This window comes from Azolla caroliniana, unplaced genomic scaffold (genome assembly GCF_043228905.1).
Source record: "Azolla caroliniana isolate FFs.n. ecotype wild unplaced genomic scaffold, voAzoCaro1.0.p SCAF_4, whole genome shotgun sequence".
NCBI classification, from domain to species: domain Eukaryota; kingdom Viridiplantae; phylum Streptophyta; class Polypodiopsida; order Salviniales; family Salviniaceae; genus Azolla; species Azolla caroliniana.
Window position 1 is genome coordinate 25,746,019 of NW_028230439.1, and position 18,862 is coordinate 25,764,880.

At 39.3% G+C, this 18,862-nt stretch overlaps 2 protein-coding genes across 2 annotated transcripts; one reads left to right on the plus strand and one right to left on the minus strand.

Moving 5' to 3' along the window:
- Positions 1-267: 267 nt before the first annotated feature.
- On the minus strand, positions 268-4,382 carry LOC147865672 (uncharacterized). Its single transcript, XM_087318541.1, has 2 exons — positions 3,902-4,382; positions 268-616 (listed from the first exon to the last, which is right to left on the minus strand). The coding sequence occupies exons 1-2, from the start codon at positions 4,066-4,068 to the stop codon at positions 553-555; spliced, it is 231 nt and encodes a 76-aa protein (XP_087174667.1). The 5' UTR covers positions 4,069-4,382; the 3' UTR covers positions 268-552.
- A 5,604-nt stretch (positions 4,383-9,986) lies between these two features.
- On the plus strand, positions 9,987-15,242 carry COP9 (COP9 signalosome, subunit CSN8). The gene is made up of 5 exons (XM_087318543.1): positions 9,987-10,138; positions 10,734-10,813; positions 11,004-11,185; positions 14,501-14,608; positions 14,713-15,242. Exons 1-5 carry the CDS (start codon positions 10,028-10,030, stop codon positions 14,850-14,852), a joined length of 621 nt encoding a protein of 206 aa, XP_087174669.1. The 5' UTR covers positions 9,987-10,027; the 3' UTR covers positions 14,853-15,242.
- Positions 15,243-18,862: the final 3,620 nt, after the last annotated feature.

Genomic DNA, 18,862 nt, shown 5'->3' on the forward strand with positions numbered 1-18,862 from the left:
TGATCTCATGATCCCCCTAAGATTACCACCATTTGCAAATACATCTGCAGGTATGCAAGGGTACAAACTTTAAGGGTTTGAGGTAGTAGGTAAATTTTTATTAATAACAAGTATTCACAAACAAGGCCTTCATTATAGAGGCTTCCAAAAACCTACTCCAATATCATAAGACCTCACATAACTTAGCTCCTCTACCCTCTTGGATTTTCCCTTCTTCATCTTTTGCATTTTTCTTACCCTACACACAAGATCCCTTCACAGAGACAAAAGATGAAAAAACTCCATTAAGAATTATACGCACATACAGAAACTATAACTCTACAATAAAGTCTTATTACTCGAGGGAAAACATCACCCAAATATATCAGGGAGGAAAATAGATGTTGAAATACTATTAGATCCTCATTCTATAGGATATAGAACAAACTATGTTCCATGCTCCCATTGTATTGCATTGAACAAGTATCGTAGCCGGACTTCACTTTTTAAATGAGTAAAGAAACATTTTGTATATTGGATTGGATAAGCGTACAAGATTGCCCCCAACCAGCTTTAGTTCTTGTCTTCTTTCAGAGATTCCTTCTGTTCTAGTTCCTTGGGCTTTAGCTTTTCAGCTCTGAAAGGAGATCATATAAAAAGAATATGAAGGAAATATACACAAATAGAAAACACATAAGCTTATCTCACTCTAATCTTAATACATTTAAAAAGCACACAACTTAATCAAATAACATGGCAAAGGCCCCACAGATGACTATTTCTGAGCATCACATATAGTCAACACACTATTATTACGTGAAGTGGTAACTAAGAATTATGGCCAAAATGATAAGTTATATTGATCACAGGATCGATCATTTTCTTTATTTAAGGAACTTAAGCTAGTCTTACAAGCAAAATTATAGCTAATCATTAGTTAAAATATCTAAAATTTCTCACTGAGATCCTATTCATCTCGATGATGCTATTCCCCTGCCTTCAGTAATCATGAGTTGGTTCTCCCAGCTAGATGCAATTGACGAATTTCACATTGCCAAGGTATAGAAACGGATTGGTACATCTCTAAAAGATCAAAGAAGATGAGGGTCAAGATCTCGCTGGCCACAGGGTCACTCCAAATCACCTTTATCTTCTCAAAATAGTCAAGAACGAAAGGTAAATAGACTACTATACAGGAGGTGGCTAGCTCATGTTCCATTCTAAGTAGATATGGGATGACTTTTCCTTGAAGAGAAAAATCATCAGATTCATGCTGATGTTAGCCATATTCGTGAAAAGAAAGTATATCCTCATTCATGACTTCCCAATTAAGAGCATCACCATACGTAGTAGATGCGTTGAGGAGACGATCTTGAAACCTAAAAAATATGCAATGTGAGTGTCTGAGCTACAAGCTGCAATGGGTTCTAAAAAAAGAGCTCCCCAGCACGTAACCCCAAAGAAGGCAATGAAACAAACAATAAGAGACGTAACAAAATAATAGAAAAAAATAAAACTAAAGCTGAAATTTCAGGTGTATATCCTGATCCATCATCATCACACTCTGGCGGAAGAGGAACCATACGGAAGGAATGTTACTGCAGGAAAGAGTGATTGCCCTGAATCTGGGGCATCACCTCTGTTAAAGATCTCTGCATAAAATATCTCCTCTGTTTGACACCTCGAGGTGAGCATCTGAATGGCAGAGAAACAGAACCAGTGTGTTCCAGCAGGCCAGATTACCAGGCTACAAGCTGGGGAGGTCAGATCTAGATAATATAGCATACCCCATATGCAAACTCAGGGCTCTCAGATGCAAGCTCAGATATCTGCCTTTGCTGTGAGAGCATCATCAAGCACACAGCCTGATGGGCCAGTGCAGCTCCCAGTGCTATTAGTAACGAATGCCTACATAACGTAGGATTTTGAAGGGAGACAGGTTCTCGAAGTTTTCACAGAACCAAAGAACATATGAGTGGCTATGGTGGCAAACTGCATTTAGACTCTGCACCATGCTTAGAGACTAAGGATTGATCGGGATGTTATTGGGAGCCAGATCAAAAGGTACAGGAAGAAGACATTGACCTTCATGTTACATGTAGCAATAGGCAACAGCCAGATCCAAGGAATGCACCATCCCCCAACAAGCGTGAAAACCATGGAGTAAAGATGAAAATGTGATGCAGTACATGCATTTATAAAGAGCAACAAACGATGATCAATAACTGACCGCACACAAATCAACGGACCTTGCCATGACATGCAATTGGACAAATGGCAAGGTCTCTAATTCGACATACAAGAACAAATTGCACATAAAGTGGGTTCGGGGTTCAATATCTATGGCCTAGTAATCACTTACCACAGGTGAATAAATATATAAGATTCAAACCACACTAGGCAACGATCCGGCTCTCGGCTTATTCAACCGATCCGGATCATGTTGAGCTTGCTCACTCAACACTCCCCCTCAAGCTCAACCTGAGGTCGGATCGTGGTGTCAGTGTTTGTCGGTCCTTTCCTCTAGCTCCTCTTGGCGTCTTCACACCTTGCTCATGCTCCTCGACCCGTCCGGTTCCGCGCACCTCGACCCTCTCGGTCGGCTTGTCTACTCATAATGCCCATCTCAGCTCCTTCGCTGCTATGACTTCGGCGCTTCTCGACCTGTCGGTTCCTCCGTGTCAGCGTCGACTTCCACTGCCTTCTCGTCCGTTTGGCCTTCAGTTGATTCGGTTCCTCTGAATCAAACAACTCTTCCGAATCGGCTGCCACTAATTCGTTTGAGCTCTTGTTCGAATTGCAAGGACCATCAATTGGTGTGTCTATGTGTGTTCTGTCCGCTTCTCATAAGTGCAGGCACTAATTCTCGTGCATCTCCCTGAGTTCACATTTGCTAAGCAGTTGTACCTTCTTTGGTTCCCTAAAGCTTGTTCCTCCAGTGCAATAGAATCTATAGCATAGAAATATCCTCACCATCACATTATCATGGGATGATCAACGCTTGAACACCCTATGAAAGGAGATACCAAGAAGGATGGAAATAGAGAGAACAGGATGAAGTTGAAGCACGCTGATAGATAGTATGAACTTCTGTAGCTAGTATAAGATAGAGTTTTAAGGGCAAGTTCCTTATGTTAGGGGCATGCTGGTTGAAGAGACAGTTGAGCCAGGGACCAGGGAGCAAGGACATCAGCAAGGTTCTGATCCAAGCAATTCATCAAGAATTTAGAAGCAAGCTCAAAATTCTGCCTTTATGGGCATCCTCATTGTTCAAAATTGAACACTGAGAATGACTGCACAAAACAGGATGATCAGAGGTTCTGTAGGCGCTAATGAAATGGTCTGCGGTGGGACCACAGTTAGGGTCAGTACAACACTTATGGTCTGGTGAGCCGTTATTTGACCAACATTCTAGAAAACTGTAACTTTATTCAAACTCTAAATTTTACCGAATTTGACAAACTCTGAGTTTATTCATAACCGCAATTAATAACAGTAAGAGGAAATCAAATCCTAACCCTAATCCAGAGGTAACCATAATGCCCTTATTCCATCCAATCTACTGGCCCTGTATTATAAGAGAGGTAGACAGGTAGACAGATTAGTATTAGCTCGATGACAATGAAAACCCTAAACCTAGGCCTAAACTTGAATGTTACCCTGAGCCTAATATATGGAAACTAAAGACAGAAATAAAATTCCATGTTAAAAGTACGGTAGTATATGTGAAGCTTCCAAGGCAACGGTGATCCCTAATTCTATCCGTCACTCAGGCCAATCTTTAACACAGAATCCTGACCCATAATTCTATCCAGTACTGGAACCAATCCAAAACCCTAAACCCTGACTCATAAACCTGATCCTAATATATACAACATTAAAAAAAACACGAAAACCATGTCGAGAGTAGAAAGGCTCATACTCTTTCTCTGCTGCTGCTGAGCTGGCAGCAGCTTCTTTCTCCAGCCAGCTACGTACATGGCGAATATTCCTGCTGAGCACAGCCGATGAGTTCCGAAGGTCGCTCCTCACGAGAAGCCAGACCGCTCCCACCCCTACCACAGTGAAGAGAAAATTGCTCAGCGCCATGGATCCTCTCTCTCTCCCTCTCCCTCTTTTGCTTTCTTTTCTCTCTGTTCTCTGACAGATTCCAGGCCTGAGTGCTTAAACCTCACCAGCCCTCTTGCAGTTTATCAAATAATCCTGAGTTGATTTGCTCCACAGAATCCCTAATTCTCTGCTTTCTCTGCTGCTGCGAAGAACAGAAACTCAAATTCTCTAGAGAATGTCAGGAAAAAAATCCCAGGTTTTCACAGAAGAAGACGAACACTGCCTAGAAGCCTGATTCTGGGCTTCTACGATGCTAAGATTCGCCACAGAGCACTGACACTGACAATGATTTCGCGTTGCAGAAACCCTAATCCTCTGTTCTGTCGGGATGAGACCCTTCACAGGTTTGCAAACCCTAATTCTGACGGGATGTACTGACAATGATTTCGCGTTGCAGAAACCCTAATCCTCTGTTCTGTCGGGATGAGACCCTTCACAGGTTTGCAAACCCTAATTCTGACGGGATGTAAGAATTTATGTAAATTCCCAAAATAACCCTACATTCTCCCCATACATACATACATAAACACATGATCTCATGTGTTCCCTGCTCTCTTTCTTTATTTTCAGTTCTCCTTATTTTCCCAAAATACCCCCGTGCTTTCATTATTTCCCAATGTCTCCGGCACACGGGGGATAGAGAGAGAGACAAGGAAATTATTTCCCATTTGGTTGCAACTCGCTCGCTCTGTAAGGGTGTCCTGCAGAGCCCATCAAGTAATTAGCATTCAACCCCTCATTCCTTAGTGGCATCTCTATCTACTAGATTAGGCAAAATATATGATCTCGGTGTAAATATCATGCGTTGAACCTACGGATTTGTGTTGTCATTCTTATATATCAAATCACCGCTAGGATAAGTTCAATTATGAAAAAATATAGAGTAAAATCAACGCATGGAGAGCTTGAATCAATTAAGGGAACATCTCGTTGAAATGGACTCACAATTGTGATAAAAAGGGCTTGTGGAGGCGAAAAGGGCATGAAGCTTGAGAGGGTCCACATCAATGAATGGAACATTTACCCGATTTTGGCTTTGCAATTGTGATGCTCGATGGCCGCTTATGGAACCAAACGAAGCATCACCTTACTATGTCTCACACCAACTAATGGAACATATTGTCAAAGTGAGCTCGCAAATACAAAACGAAACCAGAGTACACTTGATCATGGATTTAACAAGATAGGTGTGAATTAATTGATGCCCCATTATTCGTGTTGTTCTTCTACATTACAATAAATATGCATACAACATCTTTGGCATTTGCAACCATACATTTGTCAAGAATCTTCAACCCCTCGAGAGAACTTTATGACACGATACAATATGACCTTTCAACCAATAGATTTGTGGGCCCTTGGTAATTGGAATACATGGTAGCATCTAATGCCTAATGTTGCAGACAAGATGGACATATGATGTTCCATTTTGTGTGAACGTGTTTCCTTAGCAAGCAATCTCACAAGTAGTAGGTTGAGTTGGCTTTGGCAGTAACTTAAAATATATTGGGATGTTTAAATGGGGCCATGTGTTTCATATACAATGATTGAGGAAGGTACTTTGCAAAGATTCTCAACATGCCTATTAAATTGCTAAAGCCATTTGGGTTTTATTTCAAAATTGGGCATAATTGGGGTCTATGACTAAGGTGATGATGTGCAACCTTCCTAAGAAATGGAAAAACCGAGATCATTAGGTAACTTCAACAAAGTGCTTAGCTACCTACACACTATTGTATTTGAAGAGTCATTAACATTCAATAACATAAATAATGAGAATGATGCTTAATAGAAGTAAACGAAAGTTTAAACTTGCTTATGGGCTAAAGACTTTCATTCCAACATCTAAAAGAGTTGTCGATGTGCAAGCGGTCATAAAAGTGTGTTGTATAAAAACTTTAGAAATATTGAGAACTTCAAAGAGCTTGAGATTTCCTTTTAAACATATGAAGAAAGAGTGAGACAGTCCCAAGAGAAGATAGAAGTACGTCATCTAGTTTTGCAACACTTGAGAGGGTTCCCCTTGCACTATCACTATTTATGAAGTAGTGAAGATAGCAAGGGTTGTATTATCATCTTGTTTTAATAACAAACATTGATTTACAAAAAAAAAGGGGCAAGACATCATGCTAAATCACAACGCCAAAACTTTGCCCTTTATATGACGCAAAAGAGAATTTGAATTTTGAACATCATGAAGAATTAAAAAATAATACCTCCTTTACATTGGAGAGGCTGCTTCGTCATAATGCTTAAATATTTGAATTTAATCATGATGGTAAGATCATGCCTCACAAATTTAAGTTTATGGACTTGCCCTTGACCAAAGGATTTGGATTAGTCATGCTCACTACAGAGTTTCAATGTGTGTGTGTGTCTTCCTCTCTCTCTCTCTCTCTCTCTCTCTCTCTCTCTATATATATATATATATATATATATATATATATATCCAGATAATGCACACTAGCATTGTGAAGAACATTGCGTTAGTACAGCAGAAGGTCACTCATGTAATGGTTTCCTAGTTGCTTCAACCATTTACAGACATTGAAGTTTGGACAACGGCTAAATCCCTAGGAAAAAATGTGTGTCCTAGAAAGGATGCCATAGGAGTGGTATCATATTTGCACTATTGGGACTTGTTGAGGCCTACTCTTATTAGAGCAGTTAATTTTATCTTCTCAACAGGGAATATGCCCGAAGAATGGATTGAAGGAATCATATACATAATCCCGAAATCAGATGCTCAATGTAATGAAATATCAAAATGGCATCCAATAACTTTGCTTAACGACATCTATAAAATAGTAGCAAAAACTATAGCCAATAGAATGTGACCGTTGCTTCCCTCGATTATACATGATACACAATCAAGATTCCTTCAAGATAGAAGCATCTTTGGCAATATCTTCCTTTTTTGGGAGATGATTGCATTGGCTCAACATCACAAACAGTCCCTTGCTATACTATTATTAGATTTTGATAAAGCATATGATAAAGTAGATTGGGACTTTCTGGAGGCAGTTCTATCAAGATTAGGGTTTCCAAGTGCATGGATAAAAGGGGTGTCTGCATTATATAGACACGCGTCTAGCTCAAATTTATTTTTTGGAGGCAATGGTACATTATTTCCTATTTCCAGATCTGTTCGACAAGGTTGTCCATTAGCACCATTTCTTTTTATTTTATTTGGGGAAGTTTTATCAGCTTTTCTTAGATCCTCGATGGCGGCCATCCAAGGAATAGCCTTACCTATTGTAAACTCAACAATTCTTGATGCAGAGTTTGCAGATGACAATGCTCTTTATATTCGCGGAGATCTTGTTAATCTTGATCGGGTACATAATGCTTTACAGATATTTTTCAGATGCTACTAGAGCCTCTCTCAATTGGAATAAATTTGTAGGCCTTTGGGCCAGTGATGAACCGCGTCCACAATGGTATCTAGGCCCTGCATTCCGTTGGCTAAATCATGGGGAGCCGATTCGTTACTTAGGTTGTCTTATTGGTATAGATTTACCATCCGGAGTGATGCTATCACCATTGCTATTATCAATTAAGCGTAAGTTGGTATATTGGGACTCGCAGCAGTTATCCCTTGCAGGTCGGGTTGTCATTGCAAATTCGGTGTTGTTGGCTTCAATGTGGTTTATCACATCAGCTTGGTTGTTCTCTCGATCGGCAATCATGAAAGTTCAAAGCCTCGTACGTAACTTCCTTTGGGGTGGAAAAAATGGATCTCATGCAATGGCCAAGGTGGCATGGGATGTTTTGATTAGGCCAAAAAGTCAGGGGGGGTTGGCTCTATTAGATCCCTTGATACAATCTTGAGCTCTCTTGATAAAGTTTGTAGTCAGAGGATTGTTGCCAGGGACAGAGGCATGGAAGGGTATGTTGCTTAATTAGCTAATGCAATTATATCCCAAGACGGGAGGAAACTGGTTGTCATCTTTGAAATGAATGTTTTTGACAAATATTCAAACACCGAGACGGAATCTAACATCCAATAGATTTCTATTGGGGATCGTCAGAGCATGGGATGCAATCAAGATTTTTTTACGCAAGGAGATGCCTAACACATGGGATGGTTGGATGAATCAACCGCTTTTGGCTAATTCTCTCGTTTGGGATTCTATTGGAAATGTATTGGGCCTTAGACCTCGTCTTGTTGATAATGGGCCAACAGCATCAGTAGGATCCTGGATTCATTTTTTGCAGATGCCAGAAGTGGATCGCCTTAAGTAGTTACATTCGATATATGGGGCAAAGACAATGACAATGGATATTTCAGCAGCCTTCTCTCAGGCCTCATCGCGACTTCAGCCAATGCAGTAGCATATGTGGTTTGGTTGCCTAACGAATGGCATAATGCTCTTTGTTAAGGGAATTTCTACAGACGGGTGTATTTTTTATTTCCATATTCAACAGGATAATAAATTGCAGCCTTATACACCCTACCCTCTGATAATTTGCTACAAAACCTACTTGTTGTTCCAATTAGGGTGATTGCCAAAACTGGTAAGAAATGGTTCCTGGATCCACAAACGTCAATAGCCCATTTGTTGGATATGCATTGGTTATATGCATGCCAACCAATTAATAGACTAATGTGGGACCTAGGGGGATGGTCTTGGACTAGTCCCATGATGGATCCAATGCAAAAAGTTTCGTTCTTTCAGTATACTGTGAAATTTGGTAGAACCTTACTCACGTCTAAGAATATTCCAACTCCTGCGGCTCAAAAGCATTGGAATAAGTGGGGTGTATCAAGCAGTCATTTGAAGGCTTATTGGAAATGAATTTGGTCTTTTAGGGGACCAACAAAACACACTCTCTTCAGATGGCTTTTGCTACATGCAGCACTACCGGTAGGTCAATCTTTGAAAGGAAATGTGGCACCCGTTCTTAGACAATGTAGTTATTGTGGTGACTTGCATGAAACTACCAAGCATGCTCTTTGGTCCTGTTCACTAGCTCAACAGGTATGAAATAAAGTTCTTTCTTTATTCCTGACAATTAATGTAGGTTGCCTATTCTCCTAGGGATCAGCGGTATGGGGGGGGTCTCCATTCCAGTCTCTTATTGTATGAGGCAGATGATGCTCTAGAGGCTAAGACTGTCATCAACACGCATCTAATATCTGTCTCGCCTTTTTAGCAGTCTCGAAAGCAAATGCGTGCAAGCCTAGTATGGAAAATAGTATCCACAGTTACATTATGGACCTTATGGAAGTATCGATGTAAAAGATGGTATGATTCCATAGTTCCCCTTCTCTCAAATATATTGCTAGAATTATGGGACAACTTACTGGCGGTAGTGTGTGGTCAGTATGACAATATGTCGGGCCCTTCGGAGGTTGTTCTTAAGAAAAGGAAAAAATTACTGCAGTTATGGAGGAAGTTGCCTCTATTCATGATCTCCTCTCAAGGACCAATCTGGAAATATCATCATCCCTGGCCCTTCCCCTGATTATCCTTTTTGTATATAATACTCTCTAAATTGTACAGTTTGTAGCCTTATGGCATTTTTTCTTAATACTAATGAAGGAAATCTTATTGGAAAAAGAAAAAAAAAAAGAACATTGCGTTAGTAATATATTGGTTGATGAGTTGGTTGCATGCTACCATAGTATGTGTCGCCTTTGCTTCTCTGATTCCCCTAGGTTGCTTTATGGGAATCAACAATGGTTCAGTTTTGGCTTAACTGGTTTGGCTCGAACATTGGTTAAGCCTTAACTGGTTTGGGAGTTTTCAAACTTGAATTGAATCAAACTGAACCGATTATTTGGCAAATGAACCAAGCTCAAACCTGAATGAACAAAATCGTTTAAAAATAACAAAAAACACAAAATCAAAAAAGCAAAAGCAAAAAGCAAAACGCAAAAAAGAAGGAAAAGAAGAGAGCAAAAGACAAGACCAACGAGGAGAGAATCCGAGCGATGGCGTTCTCTGCAGACGGCGTCTTCACAGGCCTCTCCGCAGTGCGAGACGCGATTGATTCATCACGGTTTACCGAGATCTCTGATCTCTGCGAGTCCCTCGAGCTCCAGGTAATCTTCTTCTTCCGTTTCAGTCGATATCTCACGGAGATCTCTGACAAATTCTTCGTCTTCGTGTTCTTCTCCGTTTCCACATTTCTCCGTGCAAAAGATTCCTTCTTTCTGTATCCTACCTCCTTCGATTTATGTGCGACATTCCCTTTTACGCGTTTCCCCCCGTTTCTCTTTCTTTATTTTTCCTTCTTTTTCACATATTTCGTCTATTTCTTTTTATTCTCCCCCATTCATCGCCATTTTCTACGGTATAGATAAGAAAAACATACATTTTACTTGGCTGTGCATTGAAGAAGAATAAATGTTTCTTCATCTGTGAATTCCTTGAACTAGACCTCGATCCGACCTTCTTTCCAAGTATTTAATCTGTTTCAGTTTCTATATACAAAATCTTCCTTTTTCTGCATCATTTTATAAGTCTATAGTATAGACGATGATACTTTGGTTTCACAGTTAAACCTTTATTTTGTCTTACCGCACAATTTCTTCCTTCTTACATAACTCCCATGTACTGTAGTGAACCTTTTGTTCACAGTATTTTTTTGTTTGTTTTGGATGTAATGGATGCGTTTCATGTTTTTTTTACTTTCAGCTTGCTGCTAAGGGTTTGGAGAAGCCTGATGATTGGCCTTATGCTATCCATTTGCTTGGATTTATCTATGTTTCTGATCTGTAAGTTTTCTATAGATATTGCCTCTCTTTCTGAAATCTCATGTTTTGAAAACCAATTATATTAAAGTGGTCAAAATTCTGATGATTTATTCAAGAACTTCGATACATGTGTATATTGCTCACACATGCTTTATAGTCCTTACTCATGTAGGGTATGCATGATTATGCCTTACTCTCTTTCATACAACAGGAACAATGCTAGATTTTTGTGGAAACGTATACCTGGATCAATAAAACAGAACTGCCCGGAAGTAAGTGCTGTGTGGAAGATTGGACAATGCTTATGGACATACAATTATGCTGGTGTTCATGATGCACTTCAGAGTTATACGTGGAGCCCATATGTGCAAAGAATTGTGACTGCGTTTGGAGGTTAGTTATGAGTCAAATGGCATCATGTGTTATCAGATTACCTGATTAGTTATAAAAGAAATGCCTTCATAAACTGTTTACATGCTGATAGTTTATGAAAACATGCATAACGAATATCTAAATTTCCCATTTTATGAAGGCATTTTTGATGGGAGTTATGCAGTTCATTTAAAACACTCGATAATGCTTTAAACTTATGCAGATTCTATCGCAAATTAAGGAAAGTGTTAAAAGTGTCCTGAAACCTTTATGCATGATATGAAACATTTTTTTTCGTAGACATTTTTCCACCTCAGCGGTGTAGAATTGATCTAAGTCTACTGTGAAGTTTCTCAGAGTATTGTTCCCTATCTCTTTTCCCTTTCCATATCCATAAGTGTAAACTTTGTTTTTGATATATATGTCTATTTCTGAGCATAATACATCTGTTTTCCAATTGTATTTCCATATTTAATAGTTGTAGAATTTCAAAAGGCTATAAAACAGGTTTAATAGGGTTGTGCTAAGAGTTCAGGCAGTAGGTTCATGGGAGAAGAAAGTGGACAAAATCTCTTAGGGTGAGGAGCAGAATTAGAGGCAAATGTCAAATGATGAGAATGATCCTGTAGTTCCTGGTCCATGAATACATGTTATCAGGTTCTGTCTCTCACATCCAGCCCGAAATTCATCAGCTTGTGCTCAAGAGATAGTCGTCCAAACATTGGTAAGGAATGCGTAGATTCCTGGCACTTGAAAGACTGTATGAATCAGCAAGGCCACCTTACAAGGCTAGATACTCTTGAATGACCGGTAGTGAAGTAGTAAACAGAGCATGAAACTGTGATCTCCTAAGCAGTGAGAGGAGTATTGAATCTCGATCCACACCCCTGGTGAAGAATGAGTCAGCAACTTGTAGGGAATGGGCTCATTAATGGGGAGCACTTTGAGACAGAGAAAAAACAAGTCTCATTGGGATGTTTGTCATTGGCTATAAACCCGAATTTGGGTGATCTATATGTGACTAAGATGAACCTTGGGTAAAGCTTAGTGGAGGTCTGCACCGATTGACCTGGAAAAATCAGTGAATGACTTGCCGCTAGGGATGAAATGTCACTCTGAGAAATTTGTTGAGGCGCAATAGTTGACTGGACAGTCTAGGGTGGGTAAAACATTGTTCCGGTGCAGGCTGCAGACACTTTGTTACCATAGAGGGAAGCAAAGTAGGAGAAAATAAAGTACAATTGCAGTACATGTGGAGTCAAACTAACAAATGGCACAACGTCATTAACAATGCCACATGCCACTACTTTGGTGTTTGTGGCCCGGTCTCACACTCACACTCATACTTCTAATCAATCAATGAGTCAACTACTCAAGAAGGATAGGAATTCTCTGGACAGTACATAGAAGTTTGTTTGCAAATCACTCTAATGAAGTATCAACCTCCCGACTGCTGTAGGAATTATATGAATAGTACGTGGAAGTTCATTTATGAGTCACTCTAATGAAGTATCAACCTCTTTACCAGGTCTCTCCAAATCTGAATTTCTCTACCAATCTCCCTCAATCTTGTTTTCTGATGGCTTTCAAGTCCTCTTTATTTATCTTTAGCCAAAACATGCAAAGTTGTGGCAACGCTGTTAACACTCTGGTCTTGACTCATAATCCCACTGCCACTTTTAAAGGGATTTGAGAATACTACTGGAGCAGGAGCTAAAATTTTTTGGGGGCCAAAGTAGTCTGTAATTAACCTCTGTGTAGGGACGACTATCTGCTCTTGTGTAAGGCCCTACCCACATAAATTTAGACCCCCTTCCTAATTTCCCAAATAACTCTTGTTTACCAACATGCCTTGCACATGTAAACGTACATGGAAGTCATAATTTACTTGAGATTGTTGTACACTCACATCACGACATGAACCCACATGAAGCTCTTATAAGAAGAGTCCAACGGTGTCCATATGAGGATCTCATGAGCTCTATAAAGGTGCAATGGTCTTGGTATGCCAGTCATCCATATATCTAGTTCTCCTCTGTCTCTCTGTATCTGGCGCACCATGGCACAAGACAAAGAATCAATGGACCAGCGCTCTTGATGAATGTGTGTACCTGTCTCCATTGTAAGCTGACATGATGATGTATAAAGGTGGCCAATCATGCTTCTGACATGGTGGGAAAGGTATAGGTATATTTGAACTAGAAAACCATCAGTTATCAATATCAGAAAATGGTCTCTATAGGATCTGTTTTCATTTCCAGAGGTTTCATTGGTCACTCCAAAGTCCTTTAGATATCTAATCTAAAGGTATACTGCCTAATCACGTTGCCCCACCAATGTTCTGTAAGTAAGGAGGGGCTTGTAAACTAAACCATGTAGTCACCTGGGAGTTCCGAACTCCTTGAACTTCTGCAGCTGCCAACTGCTGTGACAAGGTAAAAGTGAATCTTGTAGCATATCTTCTGCTGTATCCCACATATGATGAATGAAACAAACTGTTGGAAACAAGGTCTTAGTGATTCTAGAATCGGTGAATGGGAAGTAATGGAGGAGGCTATTTATTTTTGGAGGATTTCATGTAATCATTTCAATTAGATCTTGAGCTCTAATTTTCAAGGGAACATCAGGGATATTGACAGAAATAAACACAGGTTTTGGAGAAAATTCTTGGAGAGATTTATTTCTGACACGGATATGTGGAGAAAATCAGAGATCAGCTTTGCAGTCTTAGTTTTGGTGATAGAAATATGATGCGGATGGCCACTTTATTATCACAAGTTCTCTCTTGAAGGTTTTGGATTATCCTTCATTTGCAAATATACAATGCGCTCTCACTACTTGTGATTGTAATGTACAATGGGGCTAGGTCTTAAATGTGTGCAATCCTGTTTCTGTTAACCCTAGGTACCTAAGTTGATGGAATAATACGTTGTGTTGTAATGGCGTTCTGGAACTTTCCATCAGACTATTGTAATATAGTGAGAGTGTAGACATCTGAATGCTCAGGAGTACCTTAACTCCAGAAAGTAGCCCTGAAATCAACAACCTAGACTTTATTTTGAACAGCAATGATAATTTACAAAAGCAAGTGAATGGAAGAGCATGATCGTTATTGAGATACTCGTTTTTATTATGGGACAGCTGTTATTGGCATTTGTATGTCTGCAAAGATAATATGTAAACAAAATTATTCACCATCCAATTTCCATGTTCCATTCTGAAATTTCAGAGGATTATTTGAGGAAAAACATTTCCATGTGTCATTTTGGAATTTCAGAAGAATTCTTGAGAAATTGATTTGATTTCTAACTACCATGTTATATTCTGGAATTTCAGAGGAATATCGGAGAAAAAATATGAAGTTGTTGTCTACTGCATACTCAACTATAAGTGTTGCTGATGCTTCTAAGTTTCTTGGGCTAACAGAGGTTGAGACTGTGAAATGTAAGGCTTCCCATAGAAGGTTTCTGGCATAAAAGTTCTCTTTATTTGGGCATATAAAGAATGTTGCTTTACTTCATTGTGTAAAGATGGGTACTTGCATGCAGGCACTAATCAAGCAGGGTGGACACTGGATTCTATTTCTAACATGCTCATTTGTCAACCAGCAACAACTTTAGTAGCCCAAAAGCTAGATTCTAGCAAGCTTCAAAACTTAACTGAGTATGTCTTCCATCTTGAACACTGAATGAACTGTTAGTAATGACATTCCTCTCTAGCCTTTGCTGCTAGCAAATATATAGCATGTTCAACAATATGTGATGTAATTTCCAAGATCTGGGACCTGGAATTAATGGTTTCAAAATGAAGAATCTTGTACCGCTGGAGTCAGACCCGAGTTCATGGGGCTCAAATCCAAATTTTGTACTCTTCTTAGTGTTTTTAGTTCGTCCTTCACTATGCAATAGGCTTCTAGTAAAAGCTTTTCCATAGCTCTAGATAGACCTGCACTCATAGAACTGTGTGATAGTGGCTTTCCCACACCTCTAAGAATCTGAAAAGGCTGCAGGCTATAATAACTGCTATCTTGACATGTTTATGCGATTTCAAGGTGCTGAAGTTACATTCTGTGTTTATATATTGGTGTTGTTTTACCCTGAATAATCTTCTTGTCTCTGTTTTACAATACCTGTAAAATTCTTGGGAATACACTAGATGAGATCTTCTGATATTAGCCTATGTTTTAAGTATGCAAATAAAATAGGTGAAAGATTTTGAAGACTTATATACAGTAGGGTGTTCTAATCCCGCTACATTTGGATGCACTATTCTTTTCCAAGAAGATCTTTTGAACTCATCACTAAAATGAAGTGTGGAAAACCTTACATGATTAGACAGGATCTTGTTATCTAGTCAAGCTAATAAGCAAACAAACCATTTTAAACAACTGTATAGTTCTTCCAAATGATTTCTGGCATCCGTGCAGTTTTTTCCAAACTGTGTATGCAACTATGAGCGAGAGTCTATCTTTTCCTTATTTTTTGGCTTCATAGTTACCATTGAGTTTTTGTAAAAATAGCCATGCAGTTCTCTTTGAAGTCTATGGTTTGAAAAGGGGTGGGACCTGCTTCTAAAATCATGAAAATCATATATTCGAATTGTCCTTGAACCTAAACTTGCAACCTATCTTAGATATTATATTTTGTTCTATTTTCTATTTATTAAACAGGTTTGAGGTGAATAACTGTGAATATTATGTTTGGTTGCAAATAAAAGGTAATAGTGAAAATGTTGCAGTTCATAACTCATAAAATGTGCATGGCTAACAATGAGAATGTCTTGCTTCTTCCCATTGCAACTATGTGTGAGGGTATGTTTAAGTTACAAACATGATTGCATTTTTGGTATTCAAGTGTGTTACAATGTTGATATGTAGCCACTTTGTTTTATGATAGTGATGAGCTTTAATGGAAGAGAATTTAGCACATTGTACAATGCATTGGAGATGAATAAGACCCATGACTAGATGGTTATTGGAAACCATGTTTTGTGACCCAATAACCACACTTGTGTCATGACTCACATGTCTTGATTGAAAATACTCGTGTGGGACCTCAAACATGTTTCATGGGAGAGAGTACCGTCTAGGACTCAAGAACCTTGCTAGGGTCCGTGAAATCAAGTTTCATGACTCAATACACAAACCCAATGATCCTGTTTTGTGATGGAATCATGTTTCGCAACCCAATAATCACAATTATTTGTTAGCTTATGTTTCTTGATTATAAAAGAAGAATCAATAGATAGAAGAAAAATAAACTTCCCATCCCAAAACATTATGATTGAATGGTGGAAGTTATAGAAAAAAACAAATGGTGAAGGTATAAATTATTGAAGGCATTGCTTAAAACATGGTGATGGGAATGTACTCAAATTGATAATCTTGTAAAATTTGTCATTAGAGAAGGGTGATGTTGTGGCCGAACCAGCTCCACTAACATATTTAATATATTCTAGCCATTTGATTTTCATTAGAAATTTCTAGACAAGCAAGTATTGTTCTGGAATGTTAGTTCAAGATTGTCTCTTTGTTTGTGGAAGTCATCTCATTGGCAAGTCATAGAAACTATTCCCAAGCAAATCTCTTGGACTAGAGTTGTTTTGATTTATTAGATGTGCTAAGAGGTGAAGCAATAGCACAATGTGAGAACTAAGTCATGGATAATGTTGCTCAACAACTAACTCATTTAAAGTATGAACAATGCTAGATTGTATAGAATATTTTGATGGGAATTCATCGGTAGTTTTAAAAGGAAGATGAGAAGCCTAGGCATTCATTGGTTGCGCTTGATTGCACTTATACTCGTTTGAAGCCACATGGGAATATGACTGTCTACGTTCTTGTATATGAGAACCGACAGTAGGTGATTAACAAGGTTCATACTTTTCAAAAGAAATTTTCTTGATTTGTCCTTCCTCATGGCCTATGGAGTGAGTTTTAAGTCACCCATACACGATGTACTTTTATAGTGGTGAGCATTTCATATGATTGGATAAACTAATAATTGGTCTTGGCCAACAATGTGGTACTAATAACAACTCCTATTCTAAACCCTAAACCTAGACATCGAGGAAATCCTATAAAGATTGTGGTTCCTTATACATATGCACACCTAAAGCAATAAGGGCAATGCGTGGCACATCGGATTTGTCATTCTGAAGTAGTTAACCAACGAGCTAACTGGCAAATAAGGAAAGATAATATAACATCATTCCTGTAAACCCTAGAGGACAAAGAAAACATGGTAATGTGTATTTTGTTGAGGAGCCGGAGCACCAACATTAAGGCGAGATGTGATTGGTGCCGACCCAACATATGTAAGTACTAGGTGCCCCACAACCCTTCCCCAAAAGAAGGAACTTGTGTTCTAATCTTAGCATATACATGTACATATACATATTTACAGATACATATATAGTTTCCATAAGAATGGTACGCTATTCTTTATAGCTAAAAAAAAACACAAAAGCTAAACTTTTCCATCTTTTGAGAGGAGCCTTCTTCTTCTTCGAGCGTTTGCTTCTTTTAGCTTTTTTTTTTTTTTTTTTTCCTTCTCTTTTTTGGGGTTTCTTTATTATTATTATTATTATTTCTTGCTCTTTTTCGTTTTTTGTTTTTGTTTTTGTTTTTTTTTTTCCAAGTTTTTTATGTGCAATTTTTCTTCTGCATTTTAGAAATTGGAATGCGTTGCTTTTTATTTTGATGTGTTTTTTTTTTTTTTTTTTTTTTGCATTCTTTCCACTTCTTTTATTCTCGTTTTGTTTTTTTTTTTCCCTTTGTTTCGTTTATGGTTTGCTTTTTTTCTGGGCTGCTTTTTTTTCTTGTGTGTGTGTGAGTTTGCGTTTTCGCCGCACTCATATATGTATGTATGTATGTATGTATGTATGTATGTATATAAATAAAGTCCGTCACACATTTTTCTGCTTTTTCATCTTCTCTTCTGCAGAGCCTCTCTGTTTCTCTTCTGCAGGCGATCTCAGCAGAAGAAACAAGAAATCCGACGCATCAGAGACAGAGAGACAGAGACAGAGAGATCAATGAGTATGAGCAGAGATAATGAAGGCCGGTTGAAGAAGAGAAAACAGGGTAGTATAGCAGATGGCCTGTTACCCCTTCCACCCCCACCTCCCCTGTTCTTCCATGATGACCATGGATTGCCCCCTCTCCTGCCCGATCCTTTCCTCGCCATTACAACCCAATTCACCTTATATCCTCCTCCTCCTCCTCCTCCTCCAACTCCAAATCAAACCCTAATTCTTCCCCATGCCGCCGCCGCTCACCCACATTATAACTATTTCCCGGGCCCTTTCAATCCCGACATTCGGCCCACCCCATTCCATCATGCCAATTGTGAATTATACCACCACCCATCCATGATGATTCCGGCCCCGTTCGATAGGACCCACATCATGCCTCTTGGGCACACCACTACGGACACGATGCCGAATCCCAATGCCGATGCCACCGCATTCCTGGTCCTTCAGCAGGTGGAGTACTACTTCAGCGTCGAGAATCTATGCAAAGATGTGTACCTGAGGTCCCACATGGATTCGCAAGGCTTCGTCCGCATCTCCCTCATCACGAGCTTCAATCGTGTGAAGAGGCTTGGCGTCCACCTGGGCTTCGTGAAGCACGTCCTTCGCACGCACTCCCGTGTCGTCGAGGTCAGAGCCGACAAAGTGAGGCGGCGGGGTGAC

Coding starts and splice junctions, on each gene's coding strand:
- COP9 (XM_087318543.1), top strand. CDS start 10,028: ATGGCGTTCTCTGCAGACGGCGTCTTCACAGGCCTCTCCGCAGTGCGA. Junction 10,814..11,003: donor TTTATCTATGTTTCTGATCT/GTAAGTTTTCTA, acceptor TTCATACAACAG/GAACAATGCTAGATTTTTGT. Junction 11,186..14,500: donor AATTGTGACTGCGTTTGGAG/GTTAGTTATGAG, acceptor CTGGAATTTCAG/AGGAATATCGGAGAAAAAAT.
- LOC147865672 (XM_087318541.1), bottom strand. CDS start 4,068: ATGGCGCTGAGCAATTTTCTCTTCACTGTGGTAGGGGTGGGAGCGGTC. Junction 617..3,901: donor TCAGCAGCAGCAGAGAAAGA/GTATGAGCCTTT, acceptor ATCTCCTTTCAG/AGCTGAAAAGCTAAAGCCCA.